Below are 21,570 nucleotides of genomic sequence, written 5' to 3' on the forward strand. Positions count from 1 at the left end.
AAGCATTGAATGTATTGGAATCCAATCGTGACTTTGTCATAAAGCAGAGTGATAAAGGGGGTAATGTGGTTATCTGGCCTGTGGACATGTATAAACAAGAGGGACTTTCACAATTGTCCGACACCAGTAGGTACTGTGAAACCACTAGATTAATTTACAATCAAGCAATGTCTACAGTGGCAAAACAGATCACTGAGTGGAAAGATGAATGTATGATAAGCTTAGATGAATTTTCCTATTTGGCATGCAAATACCCTAAACTACCTGTATTATATTTACTTCCAAAATTGCACAAAAATGCCCAACGGCCACCAGGGAGACCTATTGTCTCTTCATGTGGGAGTGCGTTGGAGAACACTTCCAAATATGTGGACTATTTTCTCCAACCCCTGGTCCAATCCCTCCCTTCCTATGTCCGAGACACTAGTGATTTCCTCAAGCATATATCTGGCATGGAATGGTCTTCAGAGTACCTCATGTTAGGACTAGATGTTTGCAGTCTTTACACTAGTATTCCGCAAACTTTAGGCCTAGAAACATGCAAACACTTTCTCCATAGCAGACCAGCAAGTTTTTTACATCACACTGAGATGTTGCTCAAGATGATTGAAATGTGTTTGAATAATAATTTTTTCCTTTTTGACAAAAACATCTTTAGGCAAATCCAGGGGACGGCCATGGGAACCTGCTTCGCCCCCAGCTTTGCAGGTCTTTACCTGGGTTGGTGGGAGGAGCAGGTGGTCCACAACATCGAACTGTTCAAGAGCCATGCCGTCCTCTGGCTACGCTACATAGACGATATCTTTTGTGTGTGGAGTGGCACTGAGGCACAAGCCATTGAATTTGTAGAGACCCTCAATACTAACGTAATGAATCTCCAATTCACACACCAAATTAGCAAAGACACTATGGAATTTTTGGATCTTAAACTTGAGACAAAAAACAACACCATAGAAAGTTCCTTATTCAGAAAATCTACGGCTGGCAACAGTCTACTCCATGCTGACAGTTGCCATCCGCATAACCTTATACAAAGTATACCTTTTGGGGAGCTATTGCAGGCACGCAGAAATTGCAGCACTATTGGTAAATTTGAAAAAGAAAAATCTATCATGCAAGAACGGTTTTTGGCACGTGGCTACAGTGCTAAAACAGTGAAAAAGGCGATCAATAAAGTAGAAGCTCTTAATCGCCAGGAACTTCTGTTCCCTACGGAAACTGTCCCAACCATTAAGCCCAAGGAAACTGTAAGGTTTATCACCACCTACAGCACCCATGCATGGGAGGTCAGGAGGAGCCTAAAAAAGTTTTGGGAAGTGCTCAAAACTGATAAGGACTTGAAAGACTATATAGGAGATTATCCATCTCTCACCTTCCGCAAACCTAAATCATTAAGAGACCAATTATGTAACAACATGATCCCCAATCTTAAAAAAGAGAATGCGGTCAAAGGGTTTTTTACATGCAACCAATGCAAGGCATGTAAATATAGCTGCAGTATCAAATCAGTAAAATTCAACAAAAATGAGGCCCCTTGGGTCATACAAAAACATCTAAACTGTAATACGGAATTTGTGGTGTACATCCTCAAGTGTCCATGTTCTAAATATTACATAGGGAGCACCATCCATTCAGGAAAGAAAAGAGTGTTGGAGCATTTGAGGGCTATTAACAAAAATGATAAAACATATCCAGTAGCCCGGCATTTTCAAGATAACCACAACAGTAATGCCAGTCTCATTAAATTTGCTGCCATTGATTGTGTTTTTCCTAATACAAGAGGTGGCAACAGATTGCTAGAACTCAGAAAATTGGAATCCAAATTTATTATTAGATTCAACACCATGGTGCCCCATGGGTTGAATATGGATGAAGAGTTATCAGTACACTTATACTAAAATATGTGTTGGGTTCAACAGGTCCATGCATACTTGCTGTTGTTTCTGCTTGCTGTTTTTCAGAAATTTTGTGTGACTTTTTTAATAATCTTGTGTTATGATATGAAGATTTTAATAGACACTTTGTTTTTTAAGGTAACAGATGCTTGGAGAAGTAGATGAATTGGCTACCCTCTGAACAGTTTGCCCACATGGGCAGCACCTAAGCGAAATCCATCTATTATGATTTGGCCCACTGGGGCGCTATTGAACTGTGCTAACTAGCGTGAAAGAGTCTTCTCATGACCCTCATGTTATTTAAACCTATTTGATAGACTTTACGATATCGATGTGAACAGCGTATAGCCAAAGTGCCGATATTTGTACACACATGGGCCTTCCTTTAGAAATTGCTGGGTACACATCAAACAGTGACGATTTTTGTTTGATAAAGTTTTTTGCTTTTGAAGTTTTGGAATTACCAGTAGTATTCACTTATTGAATCCACTGGTTACCAGCAATAACTTAAAATCTATGATTCAATGTTAGATTAATGTATGCCCACTGGGGCGTTCCAATGTATGCAGCAGTATGTCAGTCTGTATAGTTAGGCTGTCTGTAGTATAAATTCTCTAACCATTCACTAAGTCAGCCCAGCACAAACAGCACTCTTTTGAGGCGGTACGAGAGAATACTTCCGTAGCACTGTGGGCTAATACACCACTGTTTTACTTTTGAACATGAGGAGTTCAAGTCCCAGGACGGCCGACATCAATTTATTTGTGCGGTATTTTATTTTTTACTGTCATTATGTCGACCAGAATTGAGCATTTTTTCCACCTGGGAGTTAACTAAACGTAGTAATCATTTGAAAGATGATGTTTAACAAGTTAACGTGTGCTATACGAACGCGCTATTATACGTGTTATTCGTAAACTATGGATTTCTGAATCATGTAAAAAACATTGTTCTTGATATGCTAGTCATTTATTTTCCTTCTACACGAAAAAACCTTAAAATAACTTTAGAAAACGGGAAATACTCATATGATCTATAATATGAAAAGTATTTTGTTTATGTTGATTGTATCACGTGACATGTTGATTTACTTTATTAACAAAGATGAAATGCACAAAGTTTGCCCGTGACGAAGGAGTGTTCTACTCCGAAACGCGTAGGACGTTTTGTGTCTGCAATAAATCTGCACTGAAATAGAGGCTACGGCTCCTGTGTGATTCCTTTGATACACCTGGGAAGGATTGCGCCGGACTGAACGTGTGAGGATATATATATATATATATATATATCAATGGTCAGCTGTTCCGCTAGATCTGTGGTACTGCAATGGGCACCTGCTTTGCCCCTAGCTATGCTAATTTGCATATGGGCTGGTGGGAGGAGCAGGTGATCCGAGTTCAGTCACTAAATACACAGCAAAAGACCTGGTAATGTATAGGCACTTCTTGTAAATACATGGGATAAACAGAAGGGTAATGTAAACAACTATTACTCCTACAGCAGTAGTTCCCGTCATGAACTATCATTCCATCCCTCGTGCCAACAAACTTAATATTTTTAAAGAAATTTCAAAAAATGAACACCAAAAACAACCATGTGCAACGTGTTTAACCACAAAAGGTGTGAGGAAGTTTTGAAAAAATTGTGAAAAAAGGAGAAAGTATCTCACGTGCGCAACACCAGGGGAGCTGCTGGCAGGTTCTCACCAGTTTGCTCACGGTTTTCTCATAATTGATATCTTTCTCATGTATAAACGATAACGTATCCCAATTACAAAACAAGGAAAAAGAGGAAAGAGGGAATGCAGGGAGGTTTTTTAAGGCAGCCCAAAACCAAAAGAAGGAAAAAGAAAGATCTGTGAAATCTTTATGAGTAAAATTAGGTCTGGCTCACGTCTATATTCCAATTAGTTTATTCCATTCCGTGAGCCATCCCAAGGTTAAAAACACGGTCATGTTATGTAACCACATTAAGGAATGGCCAACATGTTTCATTGTCTACTTATCTTTGCGGCAAATTCATCAGGGCGTCAAGGGTCTGCACTCGCTTCCCTGGATTTTTCTATTTGAAAAGAAAAAACCTGCACACATGCAGAAGACACAATGAACACACATGGTTGATGAGTGTAACAAGGAAAACACATACACCCCACTTTAATTTTCAAGGCATATATCCTGAGCGACGACTGTACAATCATCACTGCGAGTTACCTAATAGGAGCCACGGGCCCGCATACCGGCTCTCAATTAGCTTAGGGAATCAATGCAACTTGCACTTTGTTGTCCCAGGTAAAAACACCTTCGTTGTTTACACCTTCATCTGAAGAAACAAATATAAAATCAAGTACTCAGTGTAGCCTTTGTAGACAACAACCGTTCATACCCGTTAAAAAGCGTTGTCCATCATTCACTTACAACCCCCATCTACTTCACCATCTCGGTGGTATCAATTAGTTGGCGATATTAACACTCGGCGTCTATAATCATTAGCGTAGAAAAAGGAACATAAATTACTCGGTCCCATTTCACAATATTTCTTTGCCACTCGAACAAAGATGCCAGACTATCACAAAAAGGTTTCGCTGTTGCCCAGTTAACAAGGGGAGTCGTCGTAGCCCAAGAAGACCCATCTTAAAACTAACTGCATTCACAACAGTCTACCTCTTACCGTAAGGCCAGACATCTATGTGGGCCAGTTCGAAGAACATCATCTTTATCATCCATCTAATCCCTTCCAGAGGCATATTAGCCTCTGGAAGCGGTACATTGATGATGTACTGTGTGTATGGACAGGTACGCGGAGCCATCTCTATGAATTTTTGGATTGGCTGAACAACTGTGATGCATGTTTGAAATTTACGTGGAATATGAGCACCGAAAAGGTAACTTACTTGGATTTGGACATCATGGTGACCGGGAACAAGTTAACCTCCTGCGTTCATCTGAAACCCACAAATAAAAACTCTCTCTTACATTATCGATCATTTCATCCTAGAGCAGTAAGAGACAACCTCCCGGTAGGACAATTTTTACGTTATCGTAGAAATTGTTCTTCGACCGCTGACTTCTTGGAACAATCTGAGGGTCTTGCTGAGAAATTGATCCAACGGGCCTATCCAAGAAAAATCGTTAACAGAGCCCGCAAGAGGGCTCACAACACCCCTCGGGAGGTTTTGTTGGAGAAGAGCTCAAAAGAGGTATCTGACTGTCTACCTATAGTCCTGACCTTTGACCCTCTAGCTACGAAGATCCGCCAGGCTATTAGAAAACACTGGGCGTTGCTTTCTACCAGCGAATATAGAATGCCTGAACCACGCTTTGCCTTTAAAAGAGCTCAGAACTTCAAGGATAGACTCGTTCACACGAGGCCCCCGTTACAAGTAACAAACACCAACATTCCTCCTGGGCATTACCCTTGTGGTGGATGCTCAGTATGTGAATTGACTGAGAGGACAACAAGTGTGCAGCTGCAGAATTGACGTACATGGTATTTGAATAAATTCAGCAACTGCAACTCAGTTAACATTATCTATAGATTGACCTGCCCCTGTGGGCTTCACTACATTGGCCTCACCACGAGAAAAATTAAAGTGGGGATACAAGAGCATCTCAGTACCCTCAAGAATGGTAAATTGACTACAAGGTTGGTTCAACATTATAAGGATAGCCAACATAATTGGAAAGCAGTGAAATGGGTGGTATTAGAGAAAGTTCTGGGCGAGGTGAGTCAGATTGAGAGCATACTCGCGTTGAAAGAGGCGCGCTGGATTTATTCTGAGAGGGCAGATCAGATCGGATTAAATGATCAGATCGAATGGAACAAGATCTCTAGGTAGCAAAAATATCTGATGAAGCTGTTCTTGACTTTCTTGATATATATATCATGATAGTTGGGTGATCTTTGAGTATCCCCTTCTACTACTCCCTGACCTGCAGAATATAGTTCTGACACCTTTTGACTTTCGAATTACCTTCTGGCACCTGAGATGGAGTCACTATGTATATTGCCATAATCATTTCAATGAACCATTCTACTGGTAAACGTTGAATGCAGTGTAAGACACTTGAAAATAACAATTATTCCTGAAATGATTCGGGTCTTTTGGTAATATATTGTTAATGATGACTAATGTTGATCGTGGGGTAACGCTAAGACACCTTGCGACCCCACATGCTGAGCGTTTTTCACTTTAATAATCCCCATGGTTTTGCCACTCCAAAATGGCCGTCCCATTAGTCCAATTTCCAGTGTCGCACTGGTGACCCGGTTACCTGGGATGTATTAACTATATATAGTGCTACAATCATTATTATTGATGATTAACGTGGACTGTGGGGTAACACCAAGACATCCTAGGTCCCTACATGCTGAGCGCCTGCACTTAAAACCCTTATGTTTTTGCCACTTCAAAATGGCCGCCCTATTGGTCCAGCTTCCAGCGTTGCATTGGTGACCGGTTTTTCATTTCCGAGACTCGACCAGAAATACATCACTTTCAACTCTGATTTAAATTCCGGCTGCATATCCAGTCCCGTTGTTCCTGGAATGAGTAACGGGACACTTTAAAAACCTTACGGTAAGAGGTAGACTGTTGTGAATGCAGTTAGTTTTAAGATGGGTCTTCTTGGGCTACGACGACTCCCCTTGTTAACTGGGCAACAGCGAAACCTTTTTGTGATAGTCTGGCATCTTTGTTCGAGTGGCAAAGAAATATTGTGAAATGGGACCGAGTAATTTATGTTCCTTTTTCTACGCTAATGATTATAGACGCCGAGTGTTAATATCGCCAACTAATTGATACCACCGAGATGGTGAAGTAGATGGGGGTTGTAAGTGAATGATGGACAACGCTTTTTAACGGGTATGAACGGTTGTTGTCTTCAAAGGCTACACTGAGTACTTGATTTTATATTTGTTTCTTCAGATGAAGGTGTAAACAACGAAGGTGTTTTTACCTGGGACAACAAAGTGCAAGTTGCATTGATTCCCTAAGCTAATTGAGAGCCGGTATGCGGGCCCGTGGCTCCTATTAGGTAACTCGCAGTGATGATTGTACAGTTGTCGCTCAGGATATATGCCTTGAAAATTAAAGTGGGGTGTATGTGTTTTCCTTGTTACACTCATCAACCATGTGTGTTCATTGTGTCTTCTGCATGTGTGCAGGTTTTTTCTTTTCAAATAGAAAAATCCAGGGAAGCGAGTGCAGACCCTTGACGCCCTGATGAATTTGCCGCAAAGATAAGTAGGCAATGAAACATGTTGGCCATTCCTTAATGTGGTTACATAACATGACCGTGTTTTTAACCTTGGGATGACTCACGGAATGGAATAAACTAATTGGAATATAGACGTGAGCCAGACCTAATTTTACTCATAAAGATTTCACGGATCTTTCTTTTTCCTTCTTTTGGTTTTGGGCTGCCTTAAAAAACCTCCCTGCTTCCCTCTTTCCTCTTTTTCCTTGTTTTGTAATTGGGACACGTTATCGTTTATACATGAGAAAGATATCAATGATGAGAAAACCGTGAGCAAACTGGTGAGAACCTGCCAGCAGCTCCCCTGGTGTTGCACACGTGAGATACTTTCTCCTTTTTTCACAATTTTTTCAAAACTTCCTCACACCTTTTGTGGTTAAACACATTGCACATGGTTGTTTTTGGTGTTCATTTTTTGAAATTTCTTTAAAAATATTAAGTTTGTTGGCATGAGGGATGGAATGATAGTTCATGACGGGAACTACTGCTGTAGGAGTAATAGTTGTTTACATTACCCTTCTGTTTATCCCATGTATTTACAAGAAGTGCCTATACATTACCAGGTCTTTTGCCGTGTATTTAGTGACTAAGTGTAGGGTGACCTGGTAGTTTTTCCCTCTTTGACTCCTTTTTGATTATAAAAGATCCGAGTTCAGTACCAGAAAGAATGGGACAACCACATTATGCACTGGAGTCGGTTCATTGACGACTTGGTTTTAGTGTGGAAAGGCACAGAAGATGAACTGAAGACTTTCATTGTTAATATGCAGAAAAACGATCTCAATCTTAAGTTCACGAGTGCAATTAGTCGGACGAGTGTCAACTTCCTTGATGTAACAGTGTATATTGAGAAGGGAAAGGTTGAAACCAAACTGTATAGAAAGCCAACTTCTGGCAACACATTGCTACACACTCAGAGCTTTCACCCGATTAATTTAAAGAGAAGTATTCCTTATGGGGAGAGTCTGAGAGTGAGGCGAAATTGTAGTGAACCAGAAGAAACCAAAAAAGAACAAGTTATTCTAACAAACAGATTCAAAGTTAGAGGATGCCCAGATGATTGGATTGATAGTGGAATCAGCAAAGCCTCTAAGAAGAGGAGGGAAGAAATTCTCTTTGATGTCAGCAAGAAAATATTAAGGGTAATGATAATCAGTGTAGATTCATTACAACGTTTAGCAAACAGCATTATGAGGTAAGGAGAATATTAAATAAACATTGGCATGTAATTAAACATGATTCACTGCTAGGTAAACAGGTCACAAAAAGACCACAAATCACTCTCCGGAAAGTCAGGTCATTTAAGTAAGAAATACCCTAAAGAAACCACAGCAAAAGTAACATGGCTAAATAAGAAGCAGGGATTTGTCAAATGCACAAAATGCAAAGCGTGCGCACATGGAATCAATACAGAGCAGTATAGATTAGGCCTAACCAACAGAATGATTAAGAACAAGAGCAAATATACATGCAAAACTGATTTTGCTGTTTACGTGCTGCAGTGCCCATGTGGCCTGCGGTACGTGGGCAGCACAATCCTAGAAGTCCACAAGCATATCCTGCAACATTTGAGGGCGATAAAGAACGGAGATAGAATATATCCGGTAGCCTGGCATTTTGAGAGAGTCCACAATAAAGACACAAGAGGTTTGACTTACTATGTTATTGACTCTATATTGCTGAATGAAAGAGGAGGTAATAGGGAGAAGCAGTTGAGGAGACTGGAATCTCGCTATATTATAGAGTTAAATTCAAAGCAACCAGGAGGCCTGAATATGGAAGAAGACCTGTATACACATTTGTAAGAATTTGAGAGTAAAAGCGTCACCCAGGATTAATGATGAGATGTTTTTTTAAAAAGCAAAGCACGAATATAAGTAGGTTCAGACTTGAAGAAATGCATAAGAGAAGAGAAGGTTATATAATTGTGAAGAGTTTCTTAGTGCATGGATTTACGCCCACTTGGGCATGATACAGTGATGGTTTTAATATATTTAACAAATTTTGGTCATATAAGAAATAGCGCTCTAAGCGCCCATGGTCTCGCAAAGAAATATTGATTTGCTCACTTGAGCTGAATTGCAAAAAATGTTGTGTTGGAGTGTCAATAAAGCTCACCAGAGTTTGATAAGAGGCGCAACAACAGCGCATAGGAAATAATTGCGGAAACAGTTATTTTAAAGATGTTATTTTTTCTTTAAAGATGCTATTTCCAGACCAATGTTGACATTGCAAAAATGGTTGTGTTGAAGTGTCAATAAAGCTCACTAGAGTTTAATAAGAGGCGCAGCAACAGCACATAGGAAATAATTGCAAAAACAGTGATTTAAAGATGCTATTTTTTCTTTAAAGATTCTATTTCTAGACCATTGTAATATTATGAATTGTTAATGCACGATTGATACTGTTCAATAATGAATTGAAATGCAAAGTTAATGTCATTTTAAAACTACGAGTCTGTTTTTCACTTCAGTCACGTCAGTAGTTTTATGTTATGGACGTAATGCACTTTAAAAAATGGCCGCACTTGTAACTTCACTACTAGTGAGCAAGACTGTTTTCAGTCGAAACGCATTTGGTGGCGGCAGAAAATAAAAACATGATTGTTTTCAACATTGTTCCTTGTTTCCTTTTATAGATCTTATGAATATTAAAATCTGTATTTTTATGAAACATGTCTTATTTATACATGCATTATTGTATTTATATATATATTTGTATTTATTTATTTATGTATTTATGTAAATGAACCTACTATTTGCACTATTTTGCACAACTGACTGTAGATAAACAGATGCCAAATCCATCTACACCTTTAAAATTGTGAATGAAACGAAAATGAAGGTGGAACTAATGTAATGGTATTCATACCAACATGTAACAAACTCTACTTATGAGCACTCAAGTAATGTGACTATTTTGAGCACTGTCACTTTAACATTCATCGTGAAGAGAAAAAACACAAACTAAAAAAAACAGTCATGACTTCAAAGCGTATCATGTGATCAAGGCTCTATGGAGTTGAAACGCGTTATGGCTGACTTACCTCAAGAAAATAAAATTGATTGAACGCACCGAGATGTGGTCCGTGCACCTTTCTTCTATACATTGAAGTGCCAAGCAGCAGCAGAGTGTTCTTTGATATTCCAAACCGGTTTTTCGCCTTCCCCGGTTGTACACGGACACCCCTCGACGTGGGCTGACAGTGCACAAATAAGACACTGTCTGGCAACAGACACCATTGTTTGAATCCAGGAGGATTATTGCGTGTTCAGCCCCCCAGCAATGCAGAAACGGATGCTGTGACCTTCGGAAGCAAAGTTAAGCAGGACGGACCCGGGTCGAAGGACTCAGGAAGTGCTGATGACGGCGGCTGGAGGTAGGAGCAGCAAAGCAAGCGAACCGGCTGGGTAGAGGAGAGTGCTACAGACGTGAGTTAGAGATTGCTGATCAAAATATTTTAAGTGCAAGACTCTATAAACTCTATAGTCTGTTCAATACTAGAGACATTTAAATTAAACTCTTGAGGCAATGTCAGCCGATGCGCTTAGAGATCGTGAGGCGGCTGCCATGGTAATGTTTGATGATTCCAACACGCCAAGCACAAACTACGCAGCCCAGAATGCACCAACTGTGGCAAAGAATGCAAGTCTCCGTGACAAATACCGGAACTTGGAAAAGTTAATGAAGAACGAGCAGAGCAAATGGTGGGAGGGTCGCTCCCTCCAGCGATATTTAGATGTGGGAAGGATTCCGCGCGGACTGCGCATATTAATTGCCCCGAGGTATGAGACTCCAGACCCACAGATGATGAAGGAGTGGGCTGAGACAAATCTGGAATCATCGAGGAGACTCGTACTTTTGTTAGTAAATTATGCTGAGTTGGATCGTCTCAAATTACAAGAGCAGATAGACACTCTAACAGAGGAAATAGAAGCCATGGGGCAGAGTGAAGAAGGGAAGAAACTAAGAGAGGAGATGACACAGCGCCTAAAGAAAGATGAAGATAAAATAAGGGAGCGCAAAACATATAAGTACCATCGGGACAAAGCCGATTACGAATGTGGACGCATTTTTACCTTTGCCAAAAAATATGAAAATATCTAAATACAGCGGCAACCTACAGATGTCATCCTAAGGTAAAAACAGTTCCAAACAAGTCACTTCGTCCACTTCTGATTTGAGTTCGGCAATTGAAAGTGTAACCAAAGTTGAAAACAGAGACAAGAGAGTCCCAGTTGCAATTTCTCTTGTTGAAGAACTCGATTGTTTAGTCGAAGAAAGAAAACAAACGCTTCGACCAAAAAGACAACAGCAACAACAACCAACAAAAAAACAACCAAACGAAGAGAAAGGAGAAGGGCAAAACAAAGGAGACCAAACTAGACGGTACCAAACACGTCGATGGAACCGCAAATGAAGGAAACACAGGGCAATGCAAACAACATCACTGTGACCAACTTGACAGCAATGACTTTGAATTCAGCTGAATTACAAATGCTCTCACTTGGGCTCTCCTTCTGCCCGGAAAGTTCATTTAACTATGCTGCAACTAGGGTAGATGTTTTCAAGGCCATAAGAAAGTTAAAGCTCCAAAAATATTATCTTATTAAAGCGGCGAGCACTGCAAAAAACACAGCTATATCGCCCACCCTCAGCTGTTCCCCCTCAATTTATGGATTAACTAATGAGGTTATGCCACTCTTCAGAGACATGCAAGTACTGGCATCTTCTTCTGCTGAACAAAATTAACAAGCGGCAATCACTGTAACTAGCACAGATGACACAAATGTAAACACCAAGTTTAAACCACGTTCAGTCTGTGTTCCAGTCATGCCTAGAGATGCCATAGATGTTTACCACGAGCAGATTATAATGGGATTTAAGGATTTGAACACTAAAGTCAAAAAAATGAATAAAGATACCCATAGGACGAAAAAGAATAAACAGAGAATTCAATACCAACAACTAATGAAAAAATTGTCAAGTAATAATGACATCATCATAAGGAATGCTGACAAGGGTGGAAACCTAGTAATTTGGGCAAAGGAAGATTACAATAAAGAAGCATTAAGTCAACTCACAGACCAACAATGCTACCGTAGAAGTGACCAACTAATGCTAAAAGCAACATACGATAGCTATTACAGCAAACTGATGGCCTGGAGGAGTTTGGGGTTAATTAATAAGGATGAATACGGTTTTCTAAGGAACAACACGCCTACCACCCCAGTAATCTACTTCATACCAAAATTACATAAAAATCCTATCAATCCACCCAGACGCCCAATCATCTCTGCTATCAACAGCCTGACAGAAAGTACGTCACAGTACATAGATTATTTCCTTCAGGAATACGTCCAAGCTCTGCCCTCATATCTGAGAGACACTGGCGATTTTTTAACAAAGATACAGAATTTCCAGTGGCAACAGGGTTATTTATTGTTAACTATGGACATCTCCGCTTTATACACGAGCACCAGTCACAAGGATGGTCTGCGGGCAATAAAACATTATCTCGGAAAAAGGGATGCCATGTATGAACCACACAACCGGATGCTCATCGACATGATTGATTTTTGCCACCACAACAATTTGTTTTTATTTCAGAACGCAGTCTACCAACAGCTGCGGGGTGTAGCTATGGGGGCCAGTTTCTCCCCCAGTTACGCCTGCCTCCATATGGGTTGGTGGGAGGAACTGGTCCTGCATAGGAATTTCGCTGACACCCTACAACAAAAAGTGAAATGTTGGTGGCGATATATTGACGATTTGTTTTTAATATTGGATGGTTCTGAAACTGAGGCTAAAATATTTATTGATGAACTGAACGTTAATGACATTAATTTGAATTTTACATCTGACATCAGTGCTGACAAGGTGACATTTTTAGATGTAGAAGTGTACATTGACAAGGGGAAAATTGAAACTAAAATCCACAGAAAGCCCACAGCAGTAAACTCGGTGCTACATGCAACTAGCCAGCACCCCAAACACCTTATACAAAGTATCCCCTATGGGGAGATGATTCGACTAAAAAGAATCTGTAGTACTGAGGCGGAATTAGTTAAGGCCCAACAGATTAGTCGATCTCGATTTCTCCAACGAGGGTGCTCAAAAAAAGTATAGATGCAGCAATTTTGAAAAGTGGGTTAGTGGATAGGAATACCCTTCTGAAAGTCAAAACCATAGAGGCACCTATGATATCATCCGAACCCAAATCGATACCAAATGATCAATTTCGGATGATAATCGGATGCAGCAAGCCAACCAGGGAAATCAACCGTATTATTCAGAAAAATTGGCCTTTGATAAAGAATGATCCCATCCTAGGTCCTACATTACCAACTAGACTCTCCATTACCAACAGGAGAGCTCCCAGTATGCGTGACAAGTTGATACAGAATAATCCGGTAGATAAACCAAAAGGCAATTGGCTAAGCCAAAGAAAGGGCTTCTTCAAATGCAGAATTTGTAAAGCGTGCCAATTTGGCACAAATACACTAACATAAAAAACTGCATTTAGTGAACAGGAATATACCATCGACAAAGCCCTATCGTGTAAAACTGAATATGTTGTGTATGTTCTCTTGTGCCCCTGCGGACTTAGGTACATGGGAAGCACCAAGTTGCAGGGGCACAAGAGGATTTTACAACACATAAGAGCTATAACCAATAAAGACCCTGAATATCCGGTGGCTCGGCATTTTATGGAACACCATCAATGAGATCCTAAACATCTTAAATATTTCATCATAGATTGTGTTCCATTTAGCAGACGTGGCGGTAACAGAGAAAAAATGTTAAGACAACTAGAAACCCATTAAATTTTAGAATTAGATTTAAAAAATCCTAACGGCCTGAACGTCACAGAAGATCTGTATACGTATTTGTAAAATGCCAATCAAACTAAGTTGTCTGACTTTCATAACCACTTCTGTCTGTTCTCGCTCTCCCTTTTACCTCTTCATGATTGCTGACCTGGTATTCATTTAATTACAAAAGGAATTTTCCTTTTCTGTATGAAACTAGTAACATATCTGAGCTACAAACTGTTACAGAGCAGCTAAAATGAACCTCACATCACACAGAAGTCGGTACAAGATACAAGCTATATCTTGGTTTTTTGCACATATTTTGCACAAATTTGCACAAAAATGCTTGTTTGCTCAGTTGACCAACGGGTGATCCAGACACACAACTGTAGAGTGAAAGGATGGCTTGGCTAAGTAGGTCTTATGTCCGAACAGGGAGTCTATAGCAATTTTTAGATCCCTGTGGTACAGATATCACCTGTCTAAGTTGTGCGATAGTTAAGAGACATATATTGAGAAAATGGGATCAATTAGGTATTCATACCATGATTGTTTTTAACATTTTTCCTCGTTTCTTTTTATAGATTTTATGAATATTAAAATCTGTATTTTTATGAAACATGTCTTATTTATACATGCATTATTGTATTTATATATATATTTGTATTTATTTATTTATGTATTTATGTAAATGAACCTACTATTTGCATTATTTTGCACAACTGACTATAGATAAATAGATGCCAAATCAATCTACACCTTTAAAATTGTGAATGAAACGAAAATGAAGGTTGAACTAATGTAATGGTATTTATACCGACATGTAACAAACTCTAAATATGAGCACTCAAGTAATGTGACTATTTTGAGCACTGTCACTTTAACATTCATGGTGAAGAGAAAAGAACACAAACAAAAAAAATGGTATTTAAACAGTCATGTGACTTCAAAGCGTATCATGTGATCAAGGCTCTACGGAGTTGAAACGCGTTATGGCTGACTTACCTCAAGAAAATAAAATTGATTGAACGCACAGAGATGTGGTCTGTGCTCCTTTCTTCTATACATTGAAGTGCCAAGCAGCAGCGGAGTGTTCTTTGATATATATATATATATATATATACTTTTACCATGCATATGCCTTTACCAACTTTGCCTTTTCGCTGTAAAGGCATGCGTGGTAAAGTTTGTGCGTGGTTATGGTAGTCACATTGTAACAACCGCATTGTAAAGGTAATTTGTGGTAATGGTTGTGTTGCAATGGCTGGTTCCCAGATTTATGCACTAGAGATAAGCATTTCAATTGGACCTGTTGTTCAACTGCCACCCAGTGCAGGCCATTTCATCTATTAGAGGCATTATCACATTTGCACAGATTCCACATAATCTGGAACATCAAAAATATGGGAAGTAAATAAGCAGGTAGATTTTTGCATCAATGACTGTGACATGGAAGGCCTCAGGAAGAAATTGAAAGATTTTTCTTAGATAAAGGAGATGAACAGGGGCTGGAGATTTTGCTAACCTCAGTTTTAAGGACACCTCTTGACCTAGGATGACAATAATTAACTTCACCTTTGGAGCTGGCAGATTGAAACCACAATACTAGGTACCCAGAGGGATTATCCGAGTGAGCAGCAGTCTGCTTGTCAACCAACAACAGAGTATTGCTAAACCTGAGCTTCATAGCATACGCTGCTGCATGGCCACTAGGCTGGTCCTCAGCATCAAAGCTGAAGATGGCTCATTTTTATCGAATCATTCAATCAACTGGGTGTCATCAGCAAACGACATGGTTCAGGGGAACAAGGGGATGCTCTGAGCCGAGCCATGTAAATATCAGCAAATTCTACAAATTGTGCTTCGGTAATGTATACCTACATTATTTCGTAATGTTGTTGTGCTACTGTGTATAGTGTTGTGCTTTTCAACTATGACACCTTCTTTCTCTCTGTCATAAACTGAAGTCTTCTCAGCAGCGAGAGTGTCTAAATCTAGTAAATGTCTTTGCCATTCAACAGCTGGTTAGGATTCCAATCCTGGTCCCCCAAACCTAACTATACATCACCTGAGTTATTTGTTTTGCATGGGGTGTCAAGAACATTTGCAAACATTTTCAACATACCCTAAGCATAAATAAAAAATAGTGTGTGCACTCCAATTAATGACGAGTGTAAAATAGAGATTTGTTTTACAATCACATTATTTAATGATAAGCTATGTTAAAGAACAAGCGGTATATGACAGCAAGTTACCAATTTTATATTAAATAAGTAAATCATAGAAAGCTTGATCAGAAGGGTAGATACCATGCTCATATTTAACAAAACCAATTTACATTATTTTACCACAATTCACCTAAATTTGTTTTTAGAGCAACCAGCGAGACCGGTAATCTACCTGTGTTGGCAAGAGCAACCTATGTTGAGTCCTCCATTTCAGGCTTCTAAGCAGTCCATAAAGTCATGCTACTCTGATGGGGCTGTGCTCAAAGATGGCATCGTCTGAACAGTAAGAAAGGTTATGGAGTATGAGAGGACACGAGGCACGAATCTCTGCTTGAGTGAAACTAATCTTTATCTCCCAATATTGGGAAGACAAAACCCCAACCACTGCTGGAATTGGGCCACGCATAGCAGCAGTGAGCAAAATGCAGAGGACTGTCAGCCCCTGCTGCGCAACCTGTTAAATTCCAAAATAGCACTCCTTCAACATTACCATAATCTAAACTCTCTAATCAAGCCATTACCTTTCATGCATTTAGCCCTACCCTCTGTGTCGTTAATTTCTCTCTTACCAAACACTGGTCAGCTGCTCCCTGCTCTAAAAACCTAGTTCAATTCGCCAATGGTACTCCTCCAATGACCCCCCACGCCCAATTTTTCAAAATATCATACAGAGCCGTGGTCATCTCGCTACAAATTCACCCTCACTAACTGTGCCAACTATAGCAATATGGGCTTCACGTCCACGGTTTCATGAAAAGGATAAATCCTTGGGAATCACAGTTAGGAGAGACCTTGAGCAACTGTGCGCATAAGCCTGTGAGGAGCGGAGGATCACCAAACCTCTCAATCACCTATAACATTTGTCAAGGCTCAGTACAGTGATCGATAATCTTTAATCTCTATTTGGAATTATTAGTGGTCCTGCTTACTAAGCAGAATAGCGCCAAGCACTATGATGCTGAGGAATAACCTCAAAGTAAAGTTGATTGATGATATTCAATGACTAAAGGCATACCTCAACATCGAACGGGAAACGACGAGGAGGACTATTTCGAGGCGAATCGCTGCACTTAAATAGCAGCAACCATTGAGAGGAGGTGGAGTAATTGGAAAACACCCCCTGAGTTTTAAGAAAGAGAAGCTTGGTTGCCTTTCAGGGTATTGCACACATAATAAACGCGCTAACAAGGTGCTAATTCCTGGCAAAATCTGGGGACGGACCTATTTTAAAGTATTGAATACAACAAAACGAATTGGTGTGGGATTTATACACACTAAAGATAGGAAATTAATTACAAATAAGGAAAATAACAGAGAAAAATTAATCTACAGTCTTGAAAAAGATGTAATGAAAAACTAAACCATCGAAACGCGTCGACGCAAATTGATTGACATAATTTTAGGGCTAATCCGATCCTGGAGTTGCAAAACGAAGAGTACAACCGGGTTGGGTGCTTAACACCCTATTTGATGTGTTATACCTAAAGACAGAGGGGCAGATTTATGTTTCCTGGCGCATCCCTGCAAATCAGCAAGGATGCGCCAGGAAAGATGCGTCACGCAAGTTTACCCTTGCGCCACACATGATGCGCCGCATTTACAATGCGGCGCATCATGGCGCAGGAATAAACAGATGCGTGACGCATCCGATGGCGTAAGGTTGGCGCAGTGCTTCAGTTGCGTCGCAAGCGCGACGCAACTCCAGCACTGTTCCAACCTACCCTATCCCTAACATGGTGCGTCAAGCCTTACGCCTGCTTCAAGCAGGCGCAGGGTTTTGGCGCATCAGCGTTGGGAAAGTGACTCAGTCAAATCTTATAGATTTGACTGAGTCACTTTTCAGGGGCGTTCCTGCGACGGAACGCCCCCCCTCTGTCGACACGCCCACGTGAAACCTGACGCAGGTTTTACGTGGCGCAGGGCTTTACATCGTGACGCATCTCCATAGATGCGTCACGATGTAAATATGGCGCAACGTGGCGCAGGGTTTACACCGCCGCTGCGTCACAAAAGTGACGCAACGGCGGCGTAAAAGTGGCGTATCTCCAATATAGATCTGCCCCAGAGTGTATTGTCTAGAAACGTTTTCTCTTGTGTTTATATTGTGACGTATGTCCTGTATAAAATTGTGATTATTGTATGATTTGTTTATACGAGGTATGAGATAGATGTTAGTGAGATTTTAAAAAGGAAAAAAGTTTTTAATTAGATTGTTTTTACTGTGACTCTAATGATGAAATACAAATGTTTTGTATTTTTATAATTGAATGAGTCTGCTGATGATTTGTATTTCTGTATCTGTCGTACTTTGAACAGAGTGTAGGTTTAATTAGTTGCATTCCAACCTAGCAGTGGGCTTGGTGGTATTATATGTACTGGCTTCCAAGGGATAGTTTGTTTTAACTTGTCAAGAGTACCTCATTCCCCTGGTCGTAACAAGGGGTCCCTCTCTGTCTAATATATATACCTCAACATCATCCAGACTTATCAACTTTTTACACTAAAAAAGAGAGGCAATAACCAAACTTATAAATATAGTCAGTCCAAAGTATCACTAGTAGATCTTTTTCTTATGTGTTTAATCTTTTTATTCAGCTTCTTCGTCCAAAAAACAAAAGTGCAGCCAACACGTTTCACCTTAACAAAGGCTTCCTAAGGGCAGCTTCTTTCTTTCATTGGTGTCTGCCAAAATTCAATCAAGAAAACAAGGGTCCTAGGCATACGAACGTAGGGGCAGATTTACAAGCCCCTTGCGCCACTTTTGCGTTACTTTTCCCATGTTAAAAGTGACGCAAAAGTGGCGCAAGGGGCTTGTAAATCTTCCCCGTAGATCCTTATGACAGATATTCTATGTAGACTTTTGTCGAAATGTGCCTCCCAAAAATAATAAACATCGTGCAGTCTGGCAGCGCATTAACCCCTTGCATGCCCGCCCCTTTCCCCGCCCAGTGCCGCGCCTTCCATTAGCGGGCGGAGTTCATGACGAGCTGGACTCGTCATGGGCACAGTGCCACCGCAGCCCATGACGAGTCCAGCTCGTCATGGGCACTGAAGGGGTTAATCCAAGATTGTTCGGTTAGTCATTCCAACTTGTTACCATTCTATACAAACTCTTCCAGAAAATTCCTCCCAGAGATTCTACATGACGTGAAGTCGGAAGGCCCCTTACTCCGACGCTTCGGAACCTACCTGAAGATAAAGTTCACTTCCAAGTTCCCCTACATTAATACTGGTACACTGCATGTCATACTCCAAACTTATCTCTTCAGTATGAACATTTGTGGATTTGCAACGATATGAAAAACTTCAAAATCACTGGTCTTCTATGTTTGCTGCAATTTGAATTTCGGGAAACCTGTGAGGAGAAAGTCGCAGATGGCTCGATACTAGTTAAGTCTCCTAAGAAATATAAAACTCTACTTGCCTCTCATGAAATTCCACTCTGCAGTTCAGTTCCATGTGCTGTGATATGCACTAATCGCTGGTTTTCTGAAAAACGTGCGGGCATATCCTCAAGGGAAATATCGCCGCTTTAGCTGCACTTTTTGCCGCTAAAGCGGCGATATTTTTATCAGCAAGCTCTCGCTAACAGCTGTTAGCGACGGCTTGCTGGCAATAGCACCTGTGTCAATGCCGCTTTGCATGTCAGCGATAATAATCGCTAATGACATGCAAAGTAGGTGTTCCCTAGGCGTTCCCTCTGGAAAGAACCCTGGAAAAGTCGCTAACCGCACATCGCGGTATCATCAAGCCGGACCCTGATTCCCATAGCGACAAAAGCAAATACTGCTGCAACAACAGTTATTTCGACAAACGGAAATAAATGGCAGAATATGCCAAGAGGTGTGGCGCAGCGGCCAGGGCAACTGACTCTGGAACCCGGGGGCTGGCAGTTTGATCCCCGGTGCCGCCAGCAGATCAGCCCAGCACCATGTGACTCTGGGCAATAGCTCGCTTAATCTTCCGACGGCCCCCAGGTCCTTGACAGCTTCGTGTAATTGTTCACGATTTACAAATACTGGACATTTACATTCAAGTAATGCAAACGACGTTCAAAAAATGTTCGTATTTAATGACACGAGTTATCCTTACATCACTATGCTTTCTGCCATGTAATTTTCATAAAAGAGAAAAATCATGTTGTGGGAAAGTTGTCCATTGCATTTTATTTTATTTAAAATCTACTTCAGCATGTTGAAAGGCGGGGTTGTCACTTCCACCGAGTTGCTTCTGATCCGGATATGGTGACAAATATAAATCTCCAACTGCATATTTCTGAAACAAAATGTAACATATGTTTAATAAGCAAATGAACAAAAACTATAGATTAAATTGCAAATAGATATTGTAAAAAACAATGAAAGGAAACGATTAATTAATATATGTGAATGCTTCTGTTTGGTTGTGTTTTCTAGGGTACCAGTGTGCATGTGGTTCCTAGGTGTGTCCCGTACTGCACGTATGTACCGTTTACTGTCCATGTACTCATGGCCTTTAGGAAGAGGGCGGTGGGACAGCTGGTAGCAATGCAAAGCACATGTGTACGTGTGTACGTGCAGTTTAACCTGAATGTGAAAATACGAACGACAGCCACCTCTTAACACCTTAAAACAGACCCACCACAAGTCAGGGCGTAACGCAAAATGATGGGCCCCCCCTTCAGAATGTGATAAGGTGCCCAGCGTCACCCAGACTGCACAGATATTAATTGGATTTGAGCTCAAAAGAGCCCACCTGAAGAATTGGGGCACCCCATGCTGCAGGGGCCTGCATTTCGCCCCTGACATAGACACCTGGGGCCATATTACAGAATATGGTGCACGCTCTTTGTTTGCACCGGGCGCTCCATTCAAAAGGTGGGCCCAGCGCAAACAAGGAGAATGCGCCATATCATATTGAAAGAGCTGCCCCCATGGCAGCTGTGAAGTCGTACTGCCCTGGGGGAAGCCCATTCAAGTGAAATACAGAGCGACTTTGAAGCAGCCGGTCTGTGTTTCACTGTGCAGGCCGCAACCCGCCTGCACTTTCAAGGGGGATAAGAGATCCCATTGCAGGTGGATGCAGTGAGTGACTGAACCCGCCTGCAAGGGGATGTCTGTGGGGCCCCTCCAGAGAGCTTCTATCGGGGGCGCACTGACAGTGCGCCAATTCCCGGTGGTGCAATGTCAGCGTGGCTCTTGACAGCTTCTAAAATACGGCGAAGGCGCAGAGGCAAAGGGATTCCCTCATTTGCATGGGCCTACACCCCCACGCAAATGAGGGAACACCGTATAGTGCTAGCGCTGGTGCAATATATGCACCAGCACTATCTGCGTTCCTTTCTGTAATACCAATGTGCCCCTGGGGCACACAAAGCGGGCACACATGCCCGTTGCTC

General features: G+C 41.0%; 1 protein-coding gene across 1 annotated transcript in view; it reads right to left on the bottom strand.

The window, feature by feature from the left end:
- Positions 1-20,331: 20,331 nt before the first annotated feature.
- The window catches only part of LOC146855938 (sodium-coupled monocarboxylate transporter 1-like), a 251,585-nt gene continuing 250,346 nt past the window's right edge, over positions 20,332-21,570 (bottom strand). The window contains exon 15 of the mRNA XM_085653895.1: positions 20,332-20,468. Within this exon, the coding sequence (XP_085510021.1) occupies positions 20,364-20,468 (105 nt within the window). The 3' untranslated portion in view covers positions 20,332-20,363. The remainder of the gene's footprint in view (positions 20,469-21,570) is intronic.

This window comes from Triturus cristatus, chromosome 4_1 (assembly GCF_964204655.1).
Source record: "Triturus cristatus chromosome 4_1, aTriCri1.1, whole genome shotgun sequence".
NCBI classification, from domain to species: Eukaryota; Metazoa; Chordata; class Amphibia; order Caudata; family Salamandridae; genus Triturus; species Triturus cristatus.